General features: G+C 55.7%; 11 protein-coding genes across 11 annotated transcripts; 7 read left to right on the forward strand and 4 right to left on the reverse strand.

Annotated features, from left to right (window-relative positions):
* Positions 1-465: 465 nt before the first annotated feature.
* On the forward strand, positions 466-2,009 carry PG997_003644 (uncharacterized protein; the record flags this gene model as incomplete). The annotated part of the gene is made up of 4 exons (XM_066807959.1): positions 466-781; positions 843-1,099; positions 1,162-1,273; positions 1,339-2,009. The coding sequence occupies 4 exons, from the start codon at positions 466-468 to the stop codon at positions 2,007-2,009; spliced, it is 1,356 nt and encodes a 451-aa protein (XP_066671577.1).
* A 2,665-nt stretch (positions 2,010-4,674) lies between these two features.
* PG997_003645 (uncharacterized protein) lies at positions 4,675-6,442 on the forward strand (the record flags this gene model as incomplete). The annotated part of the gene is made up of 5 exons (XM_066807960.1): positions 4,675-4,842; positions 4,912-5,082; positions 5,140-5,224; positions 5,282-5,843; positions 5,932-6,442. 5 exons carry the CDS (start codon positions 4,675-4,677, stop codon positions 6,440-6,442), a joined length of 1,497 nt encoding a protein of 498 aa, XP_066671578.1.
* Positions 6,443-6,805: 363 nt separating this feature from the next.
* On the reverse strand, positions 6,806-8,523 carry PG997_003646 (uncharacterized protein; the record flags this gene model as incomplete). Its single annotated transcript, XM_066807961.1, has 4 exons — positions 6,806-7,559; positions 7,645-7,822; positions 7,905-8,282; positions 8,352-8,523. The coding sequence occupies 4 exons, from the start codon at positions 8,521-8,523 to the stop codon at positions 6,806-6,808; spliced, it is 1,482 nt and encodes a 493-aa protein (XP_066671579.1).
* Positions 8,524-9,944: 1,421 nt separating this feature from the next.
* On the reverse strand, positions 9,945-10,157 carry PG997_003647 (uncharacterized protein; the record flags this gene model as incomplete). The annotated part of the gene is made up of 1 exon (XM_066807962.1): positions 9,945-10,157. The coding sequence occupies one exon, from the start codon at positions 10,155-10,157 to the stop codon at positions 9,945-9,947; it is 213 nt and encodes a 70-aa protein (XP_066671580.1).
* Positions 10,158-10,798: 641 nt separating this feature from the next.
* PG997_003648 (uncharacterized protein) lies at positions 10,799-12,710 on the forward strand (the record flags this gene model as incomplete). Its single annotated transcript, XM_066807963.1, has 4 exons — positions 10,799-11,171; positions 11,228-11,932; positions 11,985-12,065; positions 12,124-12,710. The coding sequence occupies 4 exons, from the start codon at positions 10,799-10,801 to the stop codon at positions 12,708-12,710; spliced, it is 1,746 nt and encodes a 581-aa protein (XP_066671581.1).
* Positions 12,711-13,764: 1,054 nt separating this feature from the next.
* On the forward strand, positions 13,765-14,452 carry PG997_003649 (uncharacterized protein; the record flags this gene model as incomplete). The annotated part of the gene is made up of 3 exons (XM_066807964.1): positions 13,765-13,831; positions 13,951-14,084; positions 14,105-14,452. The coding sequence occupies 3 exons, from the start codon at positions 13,765-13,767 to the stop codon at positions 14,450-14,452; spliced, it is 549 nt and encodes a 182-aa protein (XP_066671582.1).
* A 421-nt stretch (positions 14,453-14,873) lies between these two features.
* PG997_003650 (uncharacterized protein) lies at positions 14,874-15,488 on the reverse strand (the record flags this gene model as incomplete). The annotated part of the gene is made up of 1 exon (XM_066807965.1): positions 14,874-15,488. The coding sequence occupies one exon, from the start codon at positions 15,486-15,488 to the stop codon at positions 14,874-14,876; it is 615 nt and encodes a 204-aa protein (XP_066671583.1).
* A 667-nt stretch (positions 15,489-16,155) lies between these two features.
* Positions 16,156-17,092, forward strand: PG997_003651 (uncharacterized protein; the record flags this gene model as incomplete). The annotated part of the gene is made up of 2 exons (XM_066807966.1): positions 16,156-16,280; positions 16,312-17,092. The coding sequence occupies 2 exons, from the start codon at positions 16,156-16,158 to the stop codon at positions 17,090-17,092; spliced, it is 906 nt and encodes a 301-aa protein (XP_066671584.1).
* A 1,337-nt stretch (positions 17,093-18,429) lies between these two features.
* Positions 18,430-19,170, forward strand: PG997_003652 (uncharacterized protein; the record flags this gene model as incomplete). The annotated part of the gene is made up of 5 exons (XM_066807967.1): positions 18,430-18,517; positions 18,580-18,711; positions 18,818-18,860; positions 18,923-18,982; positions 19,065-19,170. 5 exons carry the CDS (start codon positions 18,430-18,432, stop codon positions 19,168-19,170), a joined length of 429 nt encoding a protein of 142 aa, XP_066671585.1.
* A 662-nt stretch (positions 19,171-19,832) lies between these two features.
* On the reverse strand, positions 19,833-21,602 carry PG997_003653 (prephenate dehydrogenase; the record flags this gene model as incomplete). The annotated part of the gene is made up of 6 exons (XM_066807968.1): positions 19,833-20,232; positions 20,286-20,742; positions 20,803-20,925; positions 20,993-21,104; positions 21,161-21,247; positions 21,495-21,602. 6 exons carry the CDS (start codon positions 21,600-21,602, stop codon positions 19,833-19,835), a joined length of 1,287 nt encoding a protein of 428 aa, XP_066671586.1.
* A 593-nt stretch (positions 21,603-22,195) lies between these two features.
* On the forward strand, positions 22,196-23,335 carry PG997_003654 (RCC1/BLIP-II protein; the record flags this gene model as incomplete). The annotated part of the gene is made up of 1 exon (XM_066807969.1): positions 22,196-23,335. The coding sequence occupies one exon, from the start codon at positions 22,196-22,198 to the stop codon at positions 23,333-23,335; it is 1,140 nt and encodes a 379-aa protein (XP_066671587.1).
* Between the last annotated feature and the right edge of the window lie 130 nt (positions 23,336-23,465).

Below are 23,465 nucleotides of genomic sequence, written 5' to 3' on the forward strand. Positions count from 1 at the left end.
TCTTCACTCGGCCTAATCTAAAGTAATCATGTCAACCAACCAACCAATCACTTTGGACGGAAAGTCCTGCCAGATTTGGAAGCCATGCAAATGCAGAAGACCTCCTTCTTACTTCCCACCCTGAGCGGCCAAGAACTCCAATGTAGTCCACAAGAAGAGAACCGTCTAGATGTCGCTTGCCATTGGATTCGTCTGCTATTGCCCCCTTGGACCTGGTCCTGTTTTACGTTACATTCCCTTATTCTTGCTTTGCTGGGATGCACCTTCTGTGATGATACCGGGGTCGATCCATATTAGAGTGCATCCCAAAGCGCCCAACTTCCAGTCCTGTCTCACTTCTCCTTACGCAATGTTGATACTAAATCTACATAAATACCAGGCTTTCCGGCGCTCTGCTCGGTTTTCTCTTGCACCGTAGCTCGCACTTCCACTTGATCTCGGCCGCACTTGCATAGTCGACCCAACATGAGACTTCTCGAGGTAGTCCTGGCTGCGGCCTCTCTGGCTTCAGCGGCTGTCACTCCGAGCCCTGATGAGCAAGTGGTTTACGATGGCTTCAAGGTTGTTCGGGTCAATGTCACCGACGGACTCCCGTCACTGAAGAGCAAGATTGCCAGCTTGGCGCAAACGCTCGAGCTGCATAGCTATGCGGACCACATGGACGTTGCCCTCGCGCCCAGCGATGTGGCTGCTTTCGAGGCCCTGAATTTGCCTAGCGACATTCTGGATGAGGACCTGGGTGCTTCCATTGCTGCCGAGGGGCCCTTGGTCAGCTTCAATTGTGAGTGTGGCACGTTTTCCTCGAACCAGTCAAAGAAGATACTGACGGTCTTTTTCGATAGCCATTGCGGAGGTCGGCGCCAACGCTCTCCCTAGTGACTCGTGGTTCAACAATTACCACCCTTACAGCGATCATCTGCAATTCCTCAAAGATCTGCAGTCGGCTCTTCCACAGAACTCGGAGATCCTCGAGATCGGAGCCTCGTACGAGGGGCGTCAGATCACTGGCCTTCACCTGTGGGGGAGCGGCGGGAGTGGCTCAAAACCGGCCATCTACATCCATGGCACTGTCCACGCCCGAGAATGGATCGCCACCATGGTATGTATTTTGAACATGAGCAAACCATTAGGTATACCAGAGACTCACTGACCGAAAACCAGGTTGTTGAATATTTTGCCTACCAGCTTGTCTCCGGATATGGCAACAACGCCACGATCAAGGGGTTCTTGGACAGCTATGACTTCTACTTCTTTCCCGTCGTCAACCCTGATGGTGAGTTCGATTTGATTTGATATCTCTCGTGTGACCTAGCAGAGCCTGCGTCTTACGAGTCACAGGTTTCTCCTACACCCAGAGCAATGACAGACTCTGGCGGAAGAACCGAATGCCTCGATCGAGCACTTCGGCCAAGGGCACAGATATCAACCGGAACTGGCCTTACAAGTGGGAAGTCTCCGGTGGTGCATCGACCAACCCTTCAGACGAGGACTACAGAGGCCAGGCTGCTGGTGACACCCCCGAGGTCAAGGTTCTCAAGGCCTTCACCGACAAGCTTGCAGCCGGCAAGGGGATCAGGCTCTACATCGACTTCCATTCGTATGGCCAGTATATCCTTCTGCCGTACGGCTACACTTGCTCCAAGAGATCGAGCAACGATGCCAAGCAGGAGTCTCTGGCAGGGACATTGCAAGCTGCCATTGCTAAGCCCTATGGCAAGAGATTCACCTACGGCCCAATCTGCTCGACGCTCTATGCGGCGACTGGGGGCAGCACGGATGTGAGTGATATCGCGAGTTTCCCCGTTTGTACTTTGATAGGAAAAAGAAAAGAGCCATTGACCAGACTGTTGCAGTACATGACGGACGTCGCTGGAACCACATACGCATGGGCTGTCGAGCTCAGAGGCGGAGGAAGCGGATCGAGCGGCTTCGTTCTGCCTCCAAGCCAAATCCGGCCCAGTAGTATTGAGATATGGCAAGGCATGCAAGCCTTGATACCGTCTCTTTGAGGAACGGGGCATCCGTCAGGCATAGACTATGAGCATACCTTATTCTCCCATACCCGCTGCTAGGCGATGGGAAACATCGATGCTGGGCTGCGCTTGCAGCATTTGCAGCATTTGCATGACTTACAGCTGGCATGGGCTTTTGTAAGACATCAAGGTAGACAGATATGATACACGATCAAAGCCTAGGGGAATGTGGACTTGAGGTGCAACGTTAATGGACATACTTGCCACCGTGACAGCGTAGAGTCGTTCGGTGAGGTCTCATGATACTTGACTTCGGAACCCGGCAGCGCGTGCATGTATGTAGAAGCGAAGGGGCGGCTCGGAATTATCAAGATGCGGGTGGAGTGCGCCGCCGTTGTGACTCCAGATCTCCACTGCCTCCGGAAGGGATAGGATTCAGATTTCAGTGGCATCTAATAGACAGTGCCTAGATCCTGGTCGTATAACAGTAACCCCCAGCACATACCACTTGCGCTCACCTGATCTTCCTCGCTCTCTTTTTATTTTTTTTGAGGCTCAACGGCCGGAAGTTCACCCGACCTGTTTGCATGGACCAGTCGGCCTCTGGTTCCATACTACTGGACCGAGGCATCGTCAAAGCTAGTTTTATGTGTAATATATGGAGTCGGAGAGGGAGAAGCTGTTGGGGCGGCTTCACACGCGCTTACTTGGCTCTACTCATGTACCCAGCCGCCCCCAGATTCTCTCTTAGCGAGTGAAGGAGAACACCAACTTGTTTGTTGACTTCGAGTTTCTCCTTTTGTTTTGTAATGACTCGGGCAAGCGAATAGTAGGTCAGCTCTGCCCCTCTGCTGGTTCGCCGTGGCCGGGACAGGTAACCACTAATAGCCACAGAAGGTGGCTGAAACGGGGTCTATGTGAAGCGCAGCAACTGCGACCTATTCGAAGACCCAGTACCATACTACCACAGTGACGAGACCAGAATATATTGGCGTATGGATCTGTAGAATTGGATAAGTAGGTTCCAGAAGAAGACGGATTACATTTCTGATCTGTAAACGCGACCTGGCAGGAAGGGAAATGTTGGCGCGGCACGGTGTCCAACCTAAAAGCCGTCCTCCCCAGATCCAAGATCTAACAAGTGGCGCGTCAAGGAAATCTATCGCGCGTAAGGATGGAGCTATCTCATTCGCTTGTTCCTTGGCGGCCGGCGGCTTGCAGCATGTTCATCAAGGTTTGGCAGCAGGCTGCTCCAATAAACGGGCTAAAAAAAAACGCCCCAGGCCGGGAGAGAAAGAGTTATGATCAAGAAGAGGTTATTTGGACTGCGCACCTCGTTCAGCTCACTCAGCTCGGAGGATCCGGCTGGCGCACAAGAAGGCCGAGGGAAGAGGTATGTCATGTAGCATTCAGTTAGATTAGTCTCTGCCAAGGCAACGGCGATGGAGGTGGGAGCATGATTTGTTAATTTATTAGCAGTTGGTTGGCATTGGCGTCAAAGCATTGGGCAGAGATTCCATATTAAAGACTGCCAGGGGCTCCACCAGGAGCTGCCATTTGATTTTAGGCCGGGGGCTAAGCATTTTCCACGATCTCTCTGCTCCTCCTCCATCCACCAGAACCACCGGCCCCCAGGCCAGAACTGATGATCGCGCTGCTTGTGCAACAAGAATCAGAATGATCCTACTTCCTACCCTGTGCAGATAGACGCAGATCCGGCCCGGTCAAGGGAAAGAGTTCATTCTACAAGTACGTCGGACGAAACCTCGAAACCTCGAAACTTCTCTCCAATCTCGTCGCACTTGGGCGGGTTGCGGCCTCTAGGCGCTCCTGGCGTTTCCATTGGCTCTCCGACGGCCCTCTCCTCCACTAATCACCGGCCTCTTGAGACGCGCCCCGTTTCAGACCTCGCTCAGCGGTTGGACCAGCGTCCCTAAAACAAAACACAACCGCAAAACCACCCCTCCTCCTACCACCAGTATTTGGTCGCATCTTTGGGCCCGTATTCGAGTCATTGTGCTGCCTGCGACTGTTTTCGGGCCCAGTAGGACAGAGACGGCTGGTTGGCCTACGATGTGTTTGCCGTCGTCGCCGCAGCGGCTGGGCTGCTGAAATGAACGAACGAAACGAGCCCTATTGTATGTAAGAGGTAGGTATCCAGCGAGCCGTCGTGGTCCCCAAAAGAGGACACAGCAGTGGCAGCACCCTTGCATCTCCCGAGCCTCCGAGAGTCCCAGGACCTGCAGTCCCCGCAGACCCTGCAACTCTGGCCCATGGCCTACCCCTACACGCTCAGGAGTCGTTGGCGGCTTGGCGGACAGGCCTCTGGCGTTTGAGCCTCTTTCGCATATACCGATTTGCCGGGTGCTACTAGAGCCTCAAGTGAGCCTCTCGTTCCTTTCCTTCCTTTCCCATGATGATTTTGGTCTTGTATCGCTGAACCGCCACCGTCTTCGTCGCGTTCCTTTTCTCTTGGAATAGCTTCCTTTCTCCCTCTCCTCTTTCTCGCTTCTATCCAAGCCTGCTGAGCGGGATTATCCATTCTTTTGAAACCCTTTGATACCGTTGTGCAGCAGAAATACATGCGTGTTCTTGCTGTATGGCCTTGATTCTATTCGTTCTTTAACATACTTAGCATCCTTATCGAATCTTCCACTCTCGTTCGCTGTTTTTGCTCTTTATCCTCTACAGTCTAATCAACATGGTCGCCAAGTACTCTGCCGCAGCGTTTGCTGCCATGTCCACTCTAGTGGCCGCCGGCCCAGTCTCTTACCCAAGAGCCGTGACCGAGCTCAACCAGGCTGCCTTCGAGGAGGCGCAAAAACGTGACGACACGGCGACTCGAGCTTTTTCGAACACGGCGATCAAAGTAAGGCCTTCCATCGCTGGCCTGCAAAGTGGCCTCTTCGAAAGCAAGACTAATGGCGACAACGTGTAGACATCGGACGGAAAGTGCCTGTTTGTCGACAAGCTCTCTGGCGACTTCCGCGCCAACCTGACTCCGGTCCAAGTGGCCGAGTGCGGATCTACCGACGGTCAAGGATGGGATATCATCACCCAAGGCGAGCACAACAATGTTGCCGGAAACATGCTGGTTGTCAACACCCTGGTATGTCGTCGCCTCCCCGGCCCGGCCCACGGGTGCATCCCGGCTAACCTTGAATAGACCCAAGCATGTCTCAACTTCGATCCTCGCCGCCCTGCTGGCTCTCAAGTCAATCTCTTTTCCTGCGGCGGTCGCGCAGACGGCGGTATGTGACATCGCCTCTCGTAGACCCGTGGCAGCTTAGCTAATCATACCCGTTTAGGTGGATTGGTCACTAACTCGCAACTATTTGCATTCGACGGCGCCGCCGGCCCTTTATCACTTACTCCTGACAGTCGGAAGCAATCCTGCTTGGTGGTTTCTGGCAGCACAGTCGATGTTGCGGCTTGCGATGATGGAAAGACCGGCCAAAAGTTCACCTTTGCTGGTGCCGCAACGCGTTCGACGACTGGAGGTGCACCGATTGCATCGTCCCTTACTCAATCTGCCTCGCCCACTTCTGTAACCGTAACAGTCACTGCCGGCGAGCTGAAAATGAAGCGCAATGCCGGACCCGATACTACCACCACGACCGAACTCGTTTACGTTACCCAGCGCCCAGCGGAAGCAGCGGAACCCAGCTTCTCGTCCACGACTACGATCTTCGTGACGGTAGACGCCTCGCCTTCTGCCCCAGCCCAAGGCCAACCTGGAAACATCCCGCAGGTATCGATTAACCCTACGACAACGGTGGTATTGAACCCCGGAAATGGCGCTGGGGCTCAGCCCGCTCCGACCGGTGCCAAGGAGGCACCAGCAGCATCTGCACCCGCAGGGCGCCGCAGGTGGCATTCCCCAAGTTTCGATTAACCCTACGACAACGGTGGTATTGAACCCTGGAAACGGAGCTGGAGCAGCACCTGCACCAACAAGTGTGGGCGCCGGCGCCGGCAAGGCGGCCTCATCGACGTCGGCCAAGGCAAAAATCCCTGCTTCGTCTGCCCCAGTTGCGTCCGCTCCCGCTGCGCCGGCCCCATCGGCTCCAGCTGGTCAACCAATTCAGGTTTCCATCGGTCCCTCGGCCACGGTTACACTGAACCCTGGCAACGGAGCTGCGCCCGCCGCAACGAGCAGTGCAGGCAAGGCGGCCCCGACGACTTCAGGCAAGGCTGCTGTTCCTGCTCCGTCCGCACCCGCTGCATCTGCTCCAGCCGGCGCCCAGCCGATCCAAGTCTCGATTGGTCCCTCGGGCACAGTCACGCTGAACCCGGGCAACGGAGCTGCGCCTGCACCGACTGGCAGTGCAGGCGCCGGCGCCGGTGCAGGCAAGGCTAAGGCGCCAGCTGCACCCGCCCCCTCTGCGCCAGCTGCCGCGCCGCCTGCCGGCCAACCGATTCCGCAAGTCTCGATAAACCCCACGACCACGGTCACGATGCTTACCTAAGTATGCCTTTGCCTTTTAAATATACCCTCTGGAGTGGTCGTTCTCAAGGGAGCGTTGACAACCAGGTATTCTGATTCTGTACTTGTACATACTTTTTCTCTGTGTGTGATATAGGATCGGGTTCGGAACAGAGGACCTGCGCAATTTGATTTTTGTTATATATTATTAAGCCGCACAATTTCTTTGACGTAGCAAGCGAGCAGCAAGCGACAGGCCAAGGAGCACGATACCTGCATTAAAACAAAATACTAATTAAACATTTGCTACAACTCATGTGGTTTATCCACTTATCTATCTACACACAATCCTGATAAACGTTGCTTTCCGGCCTGTATGGTATCAAGATACCGAGGGGAAGGGGAATTAGTCCCAGTTGCCCGATCCCAGCTGAACGGGCCGTCCGGCGCGAACATCATCCATGATGGCCTCGATGCTCCAGGGCTCGTACTTGTAGCCAGGAGGGTAGTTGGGCGGGAAGCTGTCATCCTTGTCGAAGGGCACGCCGGCGCGGATGCTCGCGACGCACTTGGCGTAGTTTTCGTGGGCGTAGATCTCCGGGTCGTGACCCCAGACCCAGCTGGGCAGCTTGGGCTGGGCCTTGCGGGGGTCGAGCTTGACCTTGGACCAGTCGGTATCCTGAAGCAGCTCGGCGTTGGAGAAGCCGAGCTTCTGGGCGCACGAGTTGCGGATGAAACGGAAGCGGACGTGGGCGCGAACGGCCTCGGCGATGTTGTCGCGGCCGCCGCAGAGCTGCAGGCACGAGGCGATGGAGATGGCATCCTCGATGGCCTGGGTGGCGCCGTTGCCGGACGCGGGCAGGAAGGAGTGGGCGGCGTCGCCGATCTCGATGACGCGGCCGCCCGGGGACGCCCACGACGGCTGCGGGTTGCGCCAGAAGAGCTCGAAGTTGATGATGGTCTCCTTGGGCGTCAGCTTGATCAGCTCCTTGAAGATGGGCGCCCAGGGCGTCGGGCCCACGCCCTTGTCCATGTTGGTCAGCACCTCGTCGGCCTCGACGGTGTGGTTCCAGTTCTCCTCCTCGGACCCCGTCACGTCGTGGTTCATGATCCAGATCATGGTGTCGGCGCGGGAGAGGGTCATGGCGTAGGTACCGGGTCTGCGCGGTGGGGGTGGGTCATATGGTCAGCTCACAGTACAGGTTGTCGCGGTCAAGAGGTTTTCTGGGGAGGGGGAAGACATACCCGAGCCATGTGCGGATGATAGGCTGATCTTGGTTGGGGCCCGCCATCTTGAAGAACTCGCTCACTTGGGGGTGTTGAAGGATGTGCTCCCGGGGGAAGGCGGCACGCCACATGGCGCGCCCGGAGCTCATGGCTCGGACTTGACCACCGACGAGCTTCTGGCTTTTGGAGCCGACACCTTGTGTTTAGATACAAGTCAGCACAAGGTTTACTCGCTCGGTATCATATTGCAGGGGTGTTCGCCGGGGGGGTTCTCTCACCATCGGCAGCAATCACGATATCCGCCTCGTAGCGCTCGCCCTGGTCCGTGACCACGCCGGCCCTCCCCTTCTCGGCGTCCTCGAAGTAGTCGACGACGCGCTTGCCGAACTGGACCTCGACGCCGAGGCGCTGGACCTGGTTGACGAACATCTTGTAGACGAGGGGCCGCATCTGGAAGGTACCCGGCGGCGTGTCCGGGTCGAGGCCGGCGTCGCGCAGGCGGTCCGACACCAGCAGCGGCGCGATCATCTGCTCGCCGCTGTGCTTGAAGGTCTCGATCCAAGCGTTGTGCAGGGAGATCTCGTCAAACTCGGCCGACATCTCGGGCCAGTGCTTGAAGAACTTGGTGGCGCTGAGGCCCATGAAGTACATGTCCCCTGGGGTGGAAACGTTAGTAACTCTTCAAGCCCTTCCATACACAATCACACACGACCTCTCCGACTCACCTGCGGTGTTAATTGTGGCATTGCGCTCAAGAACTCGCACATTGTGGCCTTTCCGTACGCACTCGATGGAGGCTGTGAGGCCGGCAAGGCCAGTGCCTACGATGAGGACGTCTATGCCGGATGGAGGGTATGACCCTACAGGCCTCGACTCGTGGACTCCGATAGAACCCATATTGTGTTTCAATCACGAAATACGTTTTTTTTTTCTTCTTCTTTCTGTTGGGTGACGGGCAGATGGAGTTGAAAGCTATGAATATGGGCTGGGAGAATTGTCAATTGATGGCCCCGAGCCGCAATGCTCTCTGCCAGCAACCCGGCGCCATTGTATATATCAACGCTATACGACGGCCGCCCCCATCGGCCGCCAGGACCATCAGTCGATTATCTGCCCATAGGCCGGTAGCTCGGTGCCGTGGGGTGGCCACGGACTTGGTGCAGCTACAGCATTACTCATTACGTGTACTCACCAGTCGAAGTTAGAGGAGTGGAGGGGGAGGAAGAAGCAAGAGAGGGAGGGTGAGACCGTGATGAAGTCGAAGCTGAGAGAGTCCAAGGGCTCTGGGTCAGCAAATCTCCCTCGCCCCCATGGCAGGAGGAGGATCCTAGGAAGATTAAGCCTTTGGGGGCGGGCCGTTCGTTATTGGCTCGATATTACGAAAGTCTACGAAATCTGGACTGGCCCGTCGTGATTGGCTGAGCTGAGACTGGACCGACTCCGATGTCTCAAAGGGCGTCAAATCCCCGAGTGCCGTCCCGTCAGTGGAACCGCCACAAGAAAGTTCCTGGCGAAGCAAGCAAGTGCAGGTGCATGCGGCTGGTGTGTGGTATTCTGCCTACATGTAACGAGGTACTGGCTTAGCCAGACAGACAGACAGACGCACGCTGGGCAGCGGCATACCTCTCTGACCATGGTCCGATCTATTGGCAGCATAATAGAGCACATGCTCCAGGCTCAGGTGGGTGGTGGGGGCGATATGGTATGTAGGTATGTATGATATGATACACACACATATGCATTCTCCCAACGTCGAAGTCAGAAGTGTACCGACCTCACACAGAAAGGACGATACGTCAGGCTGACAGCACCAGCAAGAAATGTGCTCAAAGGCAAGCAAAGTGCAAAGGGCATCCGTTGCAGGAAAGGAATCCCTAGTCCCTGATTTCATTCCAATACTCAGGCCCAATCGAATGTCAGCCATCATATTGCTTACTCTTCCATCTGGGACCCAGGGGGATCCGTCTCACCCGCCAAGAAAGAGCAAGCCATTTCTTGGCAGAGGACAATGGCCATTGCTATCACTGGTAAATCAGTAAATCGCCATGTGGGGAGGCAACTCAGATACGACGAGACAGACGGGGCGTGCTGATGGCCCTTGCCTTGTACCGAACGTCATGATCCAGATATGCTTGTCCTTCTGGTGCTATCAAACGTACATGCCGTCCAGCAGGGGTGCCGCCCGCTTCTGAGTGCGACTTATGAGCGAGAGCGGGAGGCCTGGCTAAGCTTATGTTCTGTATCAGTCTGATCGCCTCCAAAGCAAGACCGAGACAAGGTTGGCGTGCTGGAATCCCGCCGTCAGTCTCAACAGATTGTCACCCAGCTGTGGCTGCGGCTGCTGCTGTTGCTTGTGCTTGCAGCTGCCTGTATGCTTGGCTTGCGTGCTTGCGTGCTTGCGTGCTTGCGTGCTTGGCTTTGCTGCCCACGCCCACGCCCACGACCTCGACCTCGACCTCGTCCTCGTCCTCGCCCCCAACCACGGCCTCGCCCCTCGCGGACCTGGCTCTTGTCGCACGGCTGCGCGGCATACCATCCCGCCCCAAGGATCACATCAGCCGTCAATCGATGGTGCAGAGCAGATCCCCGACGCGAGAGGCTGCACCTACTCTCGATAGTCCCTCCCCAATGGACGTGCGGAGGGAGGGTCGGAATTTTCACCCGTCAAGTCCCCCAACTTGTGGATTCCACTGGGGGGTCGATCTCGCCTCTCTGGCTTGTCGTTTTGCGTTCCTTTCAACATGACCAAAAGCAAATCCTGAAGTGAATCTCATTTCCCATCACATCATACTATATCCCAGTTTTGAGGAGAACTGTCATGTTGCCTCGTCTGCCTAGCCATAAGAACTCGTCCAGGATCAAGCAAACTCTGTCTCGCCTCATCCGCGCATCTAGGAGTCTTCCATCTGGATAAGCCGGTCCTCTATCTGACAGCCCAGGTTATCATTGCTGCAGATGCCTGCAACTATCATGTAGCTTTCGAGTTAGCTGTCATTCAGGATTCCGAGTAGCCGCCCAACGATTACACCTGTCCATCTCAAGGAGCTGTCAATCTTGACTGGCCACCCCTATAACACGAATACGCCCGCCTGGCCCATCACCAGTGTCGTGGTCTCTCTAAGCGTCCGCCCTTAACACTCCAGCACCCAAACACACTGCTCCCTGGTCGACAATGCAGCTACTCACCATTCTGGCGCTAGGCGCAGCCCTTGTCGGCTTTGCCATCTACAAGACCGTCAAGTCCTATCTGGAGCTCAACGATGCCAGGCTACCCATTGGGCCTCGGCAGATGCCTTTCATCGGCCGCATTCACGATCTCCCTATCCAGTTCATGTGGCTCAAGTTTAAGGAGTGGTCTGACTTATACGCCAAGGACCGGGGTTTCTACATGACAGAAATGCTTGGCGCCAAGTTCCTCATCGTCTCGGAGGAGAAGATCGCGGAGGAGCTGTTGGTCAAGCGAGCCAAGTACAACTCCGACCGGCCTATGGTCAAGTCCCTCTTCGACTCCAAGAGAGAGTATTTGCCGCTCATGGGCAAGAACGGTAAGTCTGCCAACGACGACCCGTCCCTTGAGGCACAGCTGACCCAACTATTGCAGAGTTCTGGGCACGCCAGCGCAAGCTCACGCATTCATACCTGACCGAAGCCAGTCAAGCCCAATACCATGGCGTTATGGTTCATGAAGCCAAGCGCTGGATGGCAAGGCTCATCGAGAACCCAGATGACTTCGGTTTCTCTCTCGAAGACATGGCCTCCAAGGTCATGTGTAAGCTCACCTGGGATGACCCGAGCCTCAGTGAATACTGTACGCCGAGTGCTTGGGGCCTATTGACGCAGATGTCTCCGGCTGGTCCGATCACGAACGTCTTGACGCCGTTATGGCACCTACCGCTCTTTATGAACCCCTGGAAGAAGGCAGAACACAAACGCCACGACGAGCAATTGAACTGGTGGCTTGATCGCTTGAACACTGTTCGCAGCAATATGGCAAGAGGCCAACAGCGGCCCTGCTGGACACGACAGTACCTGGAACAATCCGAGAAGTCTGCGAGGCTCTCTGGTGATCGCGAGGCTGCCACTGCGATTGGCATGATCGCCCTTGTGGGAATCTTTACTGTGGCCGGTCCCCTGTCTTACTTCTTGGTCGCCATGGTCCATCATCCCAAGTGGCAGGCCGCTATACAGCAGGAGATTGACGAAGTCTGCGGAGGACGACCTCCGGTTCTCGATGACACTCCCCGACTACCTATTCTTCGAGCGTGCATCAAAGAGACTATGCGCTGGAAGCCCAATGTCCCTACAGGTAAGATGCGACCGATCGACCTCATTGGAAGACTATGCTCACACGACGATAGGTGTTGCTCACGAGACTGAAGCCGATGATGTCTACATGGGGTACTTCATTCCCAAGGAACACGCATATTGCCCCTTGACTGGTGAGTTCTCCGCGACCTCCCATACATGCATATTAGTATGTTGGATGGCTTTTAACAGATCTTAGGGCGTTCCTGCGCAACCCCGTCAAGTACCCCGATCCAGACAACTTCCGGCCAGAACGCTGGCTGCAGCCGGGCTGGCCTACCTACCAAGAGCCTTTGACGCAGTTCCCTACCATCAAGGGACTGAGCTCGTTTGGATGGGGACTGCGCCAATGCCTTGGCATGACTTTGACTCAAGATGAGCTCGTCATTGCTTGCGGAGCCCTCATGTGGTGTTTCAACCTCAAGCCCAAGGTCGACCCGCTTACTGGGCAAAAGCTGCCAGTGCCACTCGACAAGTCCAACTCGCTCCTCATCATCAAGCCCGACCCCTTCCAGATGGCCTTCGAGCCCCGCAGCGAGGAGCGCAAGCAACAGGCTCTTCGGCACTGGCAAGAGTCGGAGGCGCATGAGTCGCGGAAGCGAGCCGAGTTCGACTTGCGGACGGGTCAAGCCCCTCCTCAGGTGCACCTGGAGGCCAAGCTTGTCGTGCCTATCGCCGAGCCGAAGACGACTATCCCCTTGATCAGGGTGTCTGAGGAGAGAGGCACCGGCAAAGTCTCGCACTGGATCAGAACGATGGAGATCCCAACCGGCTGTTAATACTCTCCCTACCTCCCCCCATCGCAGGCTTAAGATGTTATTTGCTTTGTCTCCCCCCTTTTCGACACTAGCGAAGTTATTGTATACCCACCCACCACAACAGAATACCACCTATCCCCCCCAAATGTAATTCCTATGTCCTTACTCAATCGTTATATTATGCAGAAGAAACACGGCGTCGTCAGGGCGCTTCGTGGAGGATTGTGCTGGCGAGACTTTCTTACGATCTTTGGTTTCAGTACATACATTGTGTGCATGGTTATCGCATGGTACACTATCTGGAGATACAGAAGCATAGCACTTCTTCGCATGCAGTAATAGAACAAATCAATTCGATCGTTATCACACCATCCGTCATAACAATTATCGGCCTTGGACCACTTGCTTAACCGTCCTCTCTGTCTTCGGCCCACGGAACTTTCTGGTCAACCGACATTGGTCAATGTTGGATGACGCTTGCGCTGCAAGGCACACGGAGCACGGCGTGGTGCTGAGACCTGGAGAGCCAGATTAAGTTTGCGTGCATTTAATGATGACTCTGAATGTCTCAGTTGGATCTGCAAGCCCCCCATCGGCGCTCCGCAAAGGGAGGGCACGCTACCTGCCGCTCTGCCAGTCAGTGCCCTCGGCCGTTTCGAGACAACAAAATGGAATCATCTCGTTCAACAATTCCCGCTTAATCCGAGATTCTGCTTGCATTGTGTTTCTCATTTTCCTCCGTGCTCGCACGCGCTGAGTCTTGCCCGGCGCGCACACAGCACGGGGGCCTTAGCACACTGTTGATGCAGACAAGGGGAAAGGGGGTGGGGGCAGCGGAAGGCCTTACCGCCGACATATATCTGCTTTCTTTTGCTGCGCATGCCGGTAGGAGGGCGGCAGCCGGGGCAAGAAGAGAGCGACTTGAGACGATAGAACTGAGAGGGAAGAGAGAGAGAAAAAAGACTCGAGTATTGCAGCCTGCTTGCATTTCTTTCCCTCGTCACGCCTTACAAGCATCACACCTTGTTAATTTCAGTCACTCGCATCACGTCACGAATAGGCTTTCTTTGACATCATGACACCCATCGTATCCCCTGAAGCCGTCGTCGGCACGACGATCGCGTTCTCGTACATCTTGTTCGGTGAGTTTAAGAGATAAGGAAGAAAGACTGACTGACATCATTTCCCTTGCCCAACATACATTCATGCAGCATAGACAAAAGAATATTTAGCTGACCAACGGGGGGACAACCACCCACAGGCAACGCCATCACCCAGTCCTTCATGGGCGTGCCCGCCCTCCTCGTCGACTTCCCCAAGCCGTCGGCCCCGGGCCACGCCGAGCGCGCACGCCTGCTGGGCCGACAGTGGCCCGTCTTCTGGGCCGTGGGCAACGTCTTCTTCCGGCCCATCAGCACCTTGGGAATCCTGGGCTATGGCTACACGGCCTGGGCGGCGCGGGCGGCGGCGGGGGGCCGGGGGCGACCTCGTCGCGCCTGGGCGACTGGCGCTGGTACGCCGTGGCGGCCGCGTGCCACCTCGTCACCGTCGTGCACTCGGCCGTCAACATGCAGCCCATCAACGAGAAGCTCGACGCCCTCTCCGCCGTCGACGTCAAGGACAAGAGCGGCGGCGGCGGCGACGCCCGGCTCGCGGAGAGCAATGCGCGCAAGTGGATCAGCTACAACACTGTCCGCCTGATTACGCCTGTCGTCGCCGGCAGCTTGGCGCTGTGGCAGACGCTCAAGGTGGTTGCCATTTAGATGGCCTACGCCGCTCTCGAGAATGAGATGGTCTGGTCTGGAATGGAAAAGGTGCTACCTGTTTCCTGGATGGCTGAAGATTCGATTGGGAAGGGAAGCTTGAGAACAAATTGGACTACGTATTTCTTGCGAGATAAAAGGCATATCAAAACGTACTATAGAAGGTCATTACAGTATACATACTAAAGAAAAACTATTTCCATATAATACACTTCACGGTTTGGGTATCAATTGCTCATTCGTGGCAAAATTCCGAGGGTGATAGGGCGATTCCAACTTGACCAAAAGAAATTACAAATAATATTTGAGTGCACAGCATACATAAGATGATAGAATGTACGGAAGCTTCATAGGCTTAGTTGGAAATACATTAGATTATTAGGGATATATATATCGTACAGTTTTGTTATCGATACAAAGGCTATTTCCGCGAAGGAGATGTAGTGACCGAACTTGAACTCGACCGAGAATTGAACCACCACGAGAAGCCCAAGCCCACAGCGTGGTACGTGGCACACACCACGACGATCTGACTAAAGCCGGCCACCAGCGTCGAGAGGCGCACGCCCGCAAGAGCGCCGCCCGCTTTGCCAAAGACGCCCGGGGCGTGCTTGCGGCGCATCTCGACGGCCTTTGCGCTGTCGACGAACTCGGCGATCTCGCGGACGCGGGCGCCGTCCTCGGACAGGCGGATGAGCAGGATGCACTCGTTGCGCCAGTCGACCTGCTTCATCTTCATGACGCCCCTCATGAGGGCGTGCACGACGACGACGTTGGTGGCCGCGTCCTCGTGCACCGACTGCGGCACCATCTCGAAGGCGTCGAACAGGCCGAAGACGCCTGCCGCGTGCTGCGCGAACGCCGCCCGGTCCCGCTCCGGCATCTCCAGGCTCGCCGGCAGCGCCCGGTGCCGGAAGTCCTCGGACAGCGGCGCCAGCAGCGTCGGGACCGAGAGGCTGCGGTAGCCGTCCAACAGGTCATGGACCGTCTTGATGCGCTGCGAGGGCGGGGCGAAGGTGGAGGAAGGGTTCTCCATGGCTGAGTTTGTCGTGAAGGATGGACAAGCAGGAACAGGGATTTGCTCGCTCTTGGTCCTTTGGCCTTGGTGGCGTTATAGTTTGAGGGATGCAACGAGCAGGAATAGGAAGATGGAGATGGAATGGGCTGTTGGCTTGCTACTGCTGCGAGTTCCTCTTCCTCGCACAAGCCTGTTGTTGTGGTCTTTGCCCGCCGGGCTCAGAGCCAGCTCTGAGGCTCAGGGGTTTGATGGCCGAGCTTCATATACCAGAGTCCGGCTGTCGGGCTTCTTCGTATTCTTCGTATGGCACACGACACCCCCTCCACCGTAACGCTAATCAGCTCAAGCAAAAAGAAAAGGGAGACTAGAGGTCCGGGCCGTGTGACCAAAGCGGCGGGATCGTCGCTCTGAATCAACTGAGCCCACTCCGGAGGTTAGAGTTCAAACCTGTGTGAGACTATTGAATAAGTGCGTGCAGCGAAGAGGCCTTCTCCAATCCTGTCCGACGAGCAGTAGCAGCATCATCGTCATCATCATGCTGAAGGGAGGCTGCAGCGGCTGACTAGGTATTTCTTAATAGCCCGCCAAGAGGGCTGTCTGGGTTGGTCACATCTCTTGTTCAACCCTCAACCCACCCATTTCCTAAAATCGCCGCCGTCATCTACACGATCAGCTGAACTTCGTCATGTCTCACCCTATTTTAGTAACTGGCGCGACTGGGCGACAGGGAGGTGCCGTGGTGGACGCCCTCCTGGCCCTGAAGCAGTCCAACATTACCATCCTCGCCGTCACGCGCGACACCAAGGGCGCGTCGGCCAAAAAAACTGACCGACAAGTCCAGCGCCATCAAGCTGGTCCAGGGCAACCTCGACGACGTGCCCGCGCTCTTCGCGGAGGCGAAGCGGGTGCACTCGGAGCCCGTCTGGGGCGTCTACTCGGTCCAGGTGTCGCTGGACCAGGGCGCCACCCTCGAGAGCGAGGTGGCACAGGGCAACGCGGTCGTCGACGAGGCCATCCGGAACGGCGTCAAGCACTTCGTCTACAGCAGCGTGGAGCGCGGCGGCGACGCGGCGTCGTGGGAGAACCCGACGCCGATCCTGCACTTCCAGAGCAAGTACCGCATCGAGCGGTACCTGCGCGACGTCACGTCGCCCGGCAAGCAGGGCGAGAAGATGGGCTGGACTGTCCTGCGGCCCGTCGCCTTCATGGACAACTTGAAGCCCGAGTTCCCGACCAAGGTCTTCATGGCGGCGCTGCGGAACCACCTGAAGGCGGACAAGGCGAACCAGTGGGTCGCCGTGCACGACATCGGCGTCTTCGCGGCCAAGGCCTTCAGCGACCCGGCCCAGTGGAACCAGCGCGCCGTCGGCCTCGCCGGGGACGAGCTCACCATCGAGGAGATGGACAACTCGTTCCTCAACGCGACGGGCCACACCACCCCCGTCACCTTCTGGTTCATGGGCAGCGTCCTCACCTACATGGTCTCGGAGCTCCGGCTCATGATTGGCTGGTTCGCGACCGACGGGTACAAGGCGGACATCAAGGAGCGGCGCAAGGAGTATCCCGACCTGATGACCATGGAGCAGTGGCTCTCGACGAAGAGCGCTTTCCGGAGCAAGTAGAGATGAACAGGCACAGGCACAGGCACAGGCACACAGACATGCATGCAGCCGATGTGGTTGGTCTACCGGCTCATTGCCTCTGCAGAAATTATATTTGCTGCTCACTTTCTTTTCGCCTCGACTCTCAAGGATTCCCTCTGCGACGTGCTCTTACCAGGAACTCATCCAATCGCTTAGAAGATGTATACCAGGCACGGCCAATGTCAGGACTTCTTCCCAGGAAAAGTCACCGGTGGAGATTGGCGTGCTATGAGTGTCAGGTCACCTCATTGCCTGACGGAAGATTGTATGAAGATTCCGGGCACATTGCCCAATATCTGTCGATTTTTTAGCGTTTAGAGATAAATAGCCTGAAATGTAACAATATCACCCAACAAGCATGTCAATGTACGTGCGACACATTGCAGTGCCGGTGGCGTTCATCAATGTGTACATGCTGATGCAAGATATAGATAAAATGGCTTTTCTGGACTTGGCAAAAAGACCGCCGGAAGACGTCACGCCATGGTCGTTTGGCGTCCAGGCTGGTTGCGCCCATAGTCCGATTCCTGTATGTTGCCCATACATAACCCTGCTGCCCGTCAATTGGATAACGGGATTTCGCAATCTATACCCGCATCCAATCGCAATGACCAAAAGCTTGGTGCCTCCCCTGCAGCATCTCCAAACATCTCGGCACTGCCATTAGTGGACTGGAATACTCCCCATCCTCCCGGCTACTCTACCCCAGACCCGATGCAGGGCCCCGTCGGTTTCTGTAGGCTCGATCCCTTCCAGAGCTCATGCAGATATCTGTGACAGGACGGACTATGATGTCCCGCAGTCATGAAAGCCAATGATTAACGCATGAACCGAGTTCGCTGGACAGACAGATCCTGCCAGGTTCACATCTCCCAAGATGCTAAGGCCCATTGCCAATGTACGCTGCTTCGTACGGCAAGCCCCTCTTGGATATTGCTTAGATATCAAGGTCAACTATCGCCAGGGTCTACGGGGTCGTTACACTGGTTTCTATGCCTCCGAATCGCTGTATTTGGTACCCGTCCGCTTCCGTATCGAGAGACAGGAGTTGATCCTGGTGTTCCCCCTTGAGCCATGTTATACAGCAGTATTATTACCAGGGGAGCTCTATCTGCTCCAGAAGGGTTCTGGTTTCTTGTTGCCTGAGAAGGAAGAGGACGGAGATACGTAGGGAAGAACATGGCGCCGTTGACTATATAAGTCGTAGCAGCAACCGCCGAATAGACAGGCGTGATCTTGCATCTCACGCGTCTCCTCAAGTGCTACCAGAAAGAATACCATCTTCCCTCAAAACACTCCCACGCAATCAAGCAACCATGACTCGTCTCCTGCACGTCGTACTCGCAGCTTCGCTGGTCCAGGTCGGTCTGGCTGTGCCGGCCGCATCTGACGTCGTCCCTACCCGTGAGTGGCTACCGCAGGCCCGAGTCGATATGACTTTCACCCTAACTGACTGTCCTCTATAGTATCAGTGCCTCCAATCCCCACGCTTTCTCTTCCTCTGCCACCTGTTGTTATCCCAACTGGTAAGGGTAAAGGCTTCCCGACAGGCAAGGGAAAGGGTATTCCAACAGGCAAGGGCAAAGCAACCCCTCCCGGTAAACAGAATCAATTCTTTGAGATCCCTCTCAGCTTCTCTTACCTATATGTACACAACAGAATAGCAGCTGACTTGAAACCATAATGGCAAAGCCACCCCTACAGGCAAGGGCAAGACCACCCTGGAGAAGAGACAAGTGCCCACTGGGTAAGCATCGTCGAATTTGCCCAGTATAGAGAGCCACGAGATAGCTTACACTGGCAATATAGAAAGGGCTCGGCTCCCCCACCACCACCGACCGGCAAGGGCAAGGGACCCGTACCGACTGGGTAAGTTGATCACCCTTAGGCATTTCGCTTCATCATCTAGGCGTTCTCTCTGGTTACTGACACCGTGAAACAACCTATACAGCAAGGCTTCCGCGTCCCCGCCGGTCATCCCTACGGGCAAAGCCACCCCGACTGGCAAGGCCACTCCCACGGGCGCCCCGGTAGTTCCTTCTGGAAAGCGCTACTAGACGGGCGGAATATTTGGTCGACGGACAGACGTCGGAGTCATGAAAACCACTTGAACCTCTCCCTGCGATCGGCGAGTGCTACATACAAATGCAGGTGGTCGCGGAGAGGCCAAGTCTGAATCCCAGAGGAGTTGGTTCAGGAAAGGAAATTAGGCAAATCATTGGTTAACACTCGCGATGTATCGAGATTAAGATTGAAAGAGGAAACGGAACCAATCCCGACCAGGCTTTACATATTTTCACTTCTCTACCCTCGTACATACACACCCCTTTTGGTCTGCGCTTTTGGTTCGCCCCCTGTGTGATACAACATTTCCTTTTTTTTAATATCTTGTTCCCCTCTATGTTTATATCTGAGATGGGAGTGAGTAGACAAATCGTGCAATAACAATTTCTGAGCTTTTTGTATTTTACGCAGTTGACCAAATCTGATTAAAGACAAACCGCGTGACTTCGACGTCTATGTACAGATGAACCCGGGTGCCGGGAAGCCCTTTGAATAGACCTGCCGACCGTGTTTTTGGTGCTGTTCCTCCCTTCGCCATCATCCCAACATCTCGTTTCACTTCATGTGATCGTTTAACGTTATGAGTACCTACGCAAAAACAACGTAGCAGTCCTCCAAGATAGAGCAAAGGCACAGCTTTTCCAGCAGCCCGCGCTTATTTCTTCGTGCTCTCCAGCACCGCCTTGACCATGGCATTGCCGACCTCCATGGCCTCGGCGATGCGGGGCTCGAAGAAGGCGGCCGTGGCCTGGAAGCGCTCGCGCCACGTCTCGAAGTGGCCGAGCGAGACGCACTCGGCCCAGCCGCGGGCGGCAAAGGTGAACTCGAGGTCGTCGCTGCGGAAGGTGTTGTCGTCGATGGCGACGCGGATGGCCTCGTCGAGGCGCTGCTCGTTGCGGAAGAGGGTCTCGGTCACGCCGAGCCAGAGGCGGAAGAGCGGCGTCGAGCAGATCATGTGGTCGTAGGGCACGATGCCCAGCGCCGACCAGCAGTCCACCATGGCCAGCAGCGACAGGTGGTTGTTGGGCAGCAGCGACTCGGGCATCTTGCCCAGGCTGAACTGGTCCAGCACCTCGTCGCGCAGCAGCGGCTCGGCCTCCCAGCGCACCTCCCCGGCCCGCCCGAACACGCGGTCGCGCGCGTTGTAGACGCGCGCCCGCAGCTCTTCCAGGTGGCCCCCAGCATCAGCTTGTACAGGTCCGTGGTGCTCTCGGCGTACTGGGCAATCTGCTTGCGCGCCTCCGGGTTGAGGATGGCGAGGCCGGCGTAGACGTGCCACTTCTGGCTGTAGATGCGCAGCATGAGGTTGATCTTGACGTTCTCGATGCCACCCACGTACCGAGCACCCTCCCAGGGGAACTCTTGCGACGCATGCCAAGCCTTGCCCATGGACAGGAAGGCGGCGTGCGTAACGGCCTGCGTGTCGGCCGTGATGCGGTCATGCTCGTGGGCAGTCAGGTAGACGATCTTGCTCTTGAGGCAACTAAGAATGGTTTCGACCTTTTGGGCAGAGGCGGCCGAGCTTCGATGTTTGATGATGACCTGTTGAGATGCCCGACGCTTAGCTACGCAAACGGACGCGGTATACAGGGGTCATACTAGCGGTTGATCCCGAGGATCGACACGTGGGCCATGCAGCGAGTGGCAGGATACGATGTCGACGTCTTCCGGCAGGTGGGCCTCGAATGCCTTGATCTCGGGGTCTTTACAAGAGGTCTGGCCGCCTACGATGGCACCGAGCTTCGTTGCTAGCCATGGCATTACTCATTAGGACGGGTCGTGGGTTAGAGCGAGCAGTACAAGGTGCTGTCTTACATGGGCCGTATTGGGCGACGACACGATCAATGGCAGCAGCCTCTACGCTGTAAATTATGTAGTCGCTGGTTCTGGATACGAGATGGCCATTACGCAGAATTTGGACATTGTTCTGGACAGTCTCTCAGCATAATTCTGAGATAATATTACTATTTGGATATAATGTACCCTGCTGGCAAACTCCTCCTTCAACGTCTCGTAGAACTCTTCTCTGTCGCATGCAACGATTCTGGTCGGTAGTGTATGATTATTAGCCTGCAGGAGAATGCGCGTTAGCAAGAGGGCCAGAAAAGCATTCCTAGCAGAAGTGTGTGGTGTTGATTTGCATCAGACAAGAAAAAATTAAGGTAGCTGAGAATTTACATCATGGAAAGCCAACAACTTAGACGGGGCCAGAATGGCTGATCCGCCCAGCTGCTGACAATGCTCGAGCCAAATGCACTCAAGTCATCATTGCAATGGGGGAGGGGAGTTGGTAGAGGGTTTATTTGTGTCGACTTACCAATTTGCTTCTCGGAGGTCCTTCCGCTGCGCTGAAAAACAGAGAATCACCACCATAAAGGGTAGGGTGAGCGTTACCTCCAGCCAGCGTCACTGAGCCTCCGAGCATACATCTTCCCCATGTCGCCCATGCCGATTATTCCCACAGTGAAGCCCGCCATCTCTGACGGCACCTCGGCTGTCGTGGTCGCCATTCTCAGACGATGTCGAGGGAAGTCGTTGGTTGGTATGCGAAGACGGTCGCCGTAGCGTATGCAGCAATATCCGAATCAAGTTCTTGATTGAAGCATCGAATCTCACATTCTTTTGAAGCGCCGCGACCTCACTGGTGTATCAAAGGCGGGCACTTTTCAGAAGTGGTTGTGAAGGAGGAATGAGAAAAGAAAAGGTGAAGGTGAAGGATTGGCAGAAAATTCCAAGCCTTTTTGAAGGCCAAAAATTCTAGCTTGGGCGGGACTCATCGGTTGGGTGGGGCTCGAATAACCGGAAGAATTGCGGCATCCAGCTCCGTTATTCAGTAGGCGACAGGTACATCGCCCAAGTACCTCTTACATACCTCCCCATGCCAGACGGGTCTACATCGTTGATGCATTGCAGTGTGATCTGGTAAAGAGCTTTTCTGGAACAAACATTCGGGCGTCCTCCAACTCTACTATCTTATTGCTGACATCAATCTCGACGTTGAACTCGACCCCAAGCAGCATGGCAGGCTTGTTTGCTCTCGGCTCCAATGGGTCGGGACAGTTGGGCATTGGACACAAAGAGGACGTATCGGTGCCGAAGCCAGCCCTCTTCCACTGTGAGCCGCCATCGGACCCCATCACCAAAATCGCCGCAGGTGGAAACCACACGGTCATCCTGACAGAGTCTGGCAAGGCCTACTGGAGCGGCGACTCGTCCAAAGGAGCCTGCGGGATCACCACCATATCGACTGCGGACAATGCCCAGTTCGAGGAGCTCATCCTGGCCGAGTCGGAAACTCTTGGGCCTATTGCACATATCGTCTGCACCTGGGACAGCACCACTTGCGTCGTGAGAGACGAGCAGGGAAAGGCCCGCAAAGTGTACAGCTGCGGGACCGGCGAGCAGGGGCAGCTGGGATTCGAGGCCAGAGGAATCGTGCAGCCCAAGCTTATACCGGGCTTCCCTCCTGAAGGTACAGAGGTCACGCATCTTGCCAGCGGCATGGCGCATATCGTTGCTGTGCTGGATAACGGAGACGTATACGGGTGGGGCAACGGCCGGAAAGGTCAACTAGGTCAAGCAGTCGCGCTTGAAGACGGAGCACCACCGGCACCAATAATCAACTGTGCTCCTTGCAATATCGGAAGCAGCAGTGGTGTGGACTTCAAAGCCGTCAATGCCGTGTGTGGACAATACACTACCTGTCTTTTCGGGGAATCTACGGAGGGAAGAGCTCTAGTCTTAGGACCAGACAAATGGGGCTTGAAATCCAAGGCACCGTCGGCAACCCCTGGATGGAATACGGTAGATGGGGGCTGGGGTGATATTTTCGTCCTCGGGGAAGACGGTACTCTTACAGCATGGGGGCGTGATGAGCACGGCCAACTACCTCCGCCAAACCTGCCTAAAATTACAAAATTTGTCGCGGGTAGCGAGCACTCCGTAGCCGTAACTGATAGCAATGAGGTTATCTCCTGGGGTTGGGGAGAACACGGGAACTGCGGACCACAGACAGATGGCCCATCGGGGGTTGTCAAAGGACGGTGGAACGTCATTGCGTCAGGGGAGTTTCTCCCTGAAGGCTCTCAAATTACAGCTATTGGGGCAGGATGTGCAACTAGCTGGGTTTACATACACGCAGAGGGCTTGCACCTCTAGGGTCAAGGGCCGTCCTCAACAACACCTTCAAAATTCGCTGGGGCCATGAAGAGCTCGTAGGTAGTTGCACAATTGATCAACCAGATGATCGGGGGACGGGCACGGCGGTCAATTCTCTTCGGATGCGGGA

Source organism: Apiospora hydei (genome assembly GCF_038363865.1).
Source record: "Apiospora hydei strain CBS 114990 chromosome Unknown utg000004l_segment0_segment0, whole genome shotgun sequence".
Taxonomy (NCBI): Eukaryota; Fungi; Ascomycota; class Sordariomycetes; order Amphisphaeriales; family Apiosporaceae; genus Apiospora; species Apiospora hydei.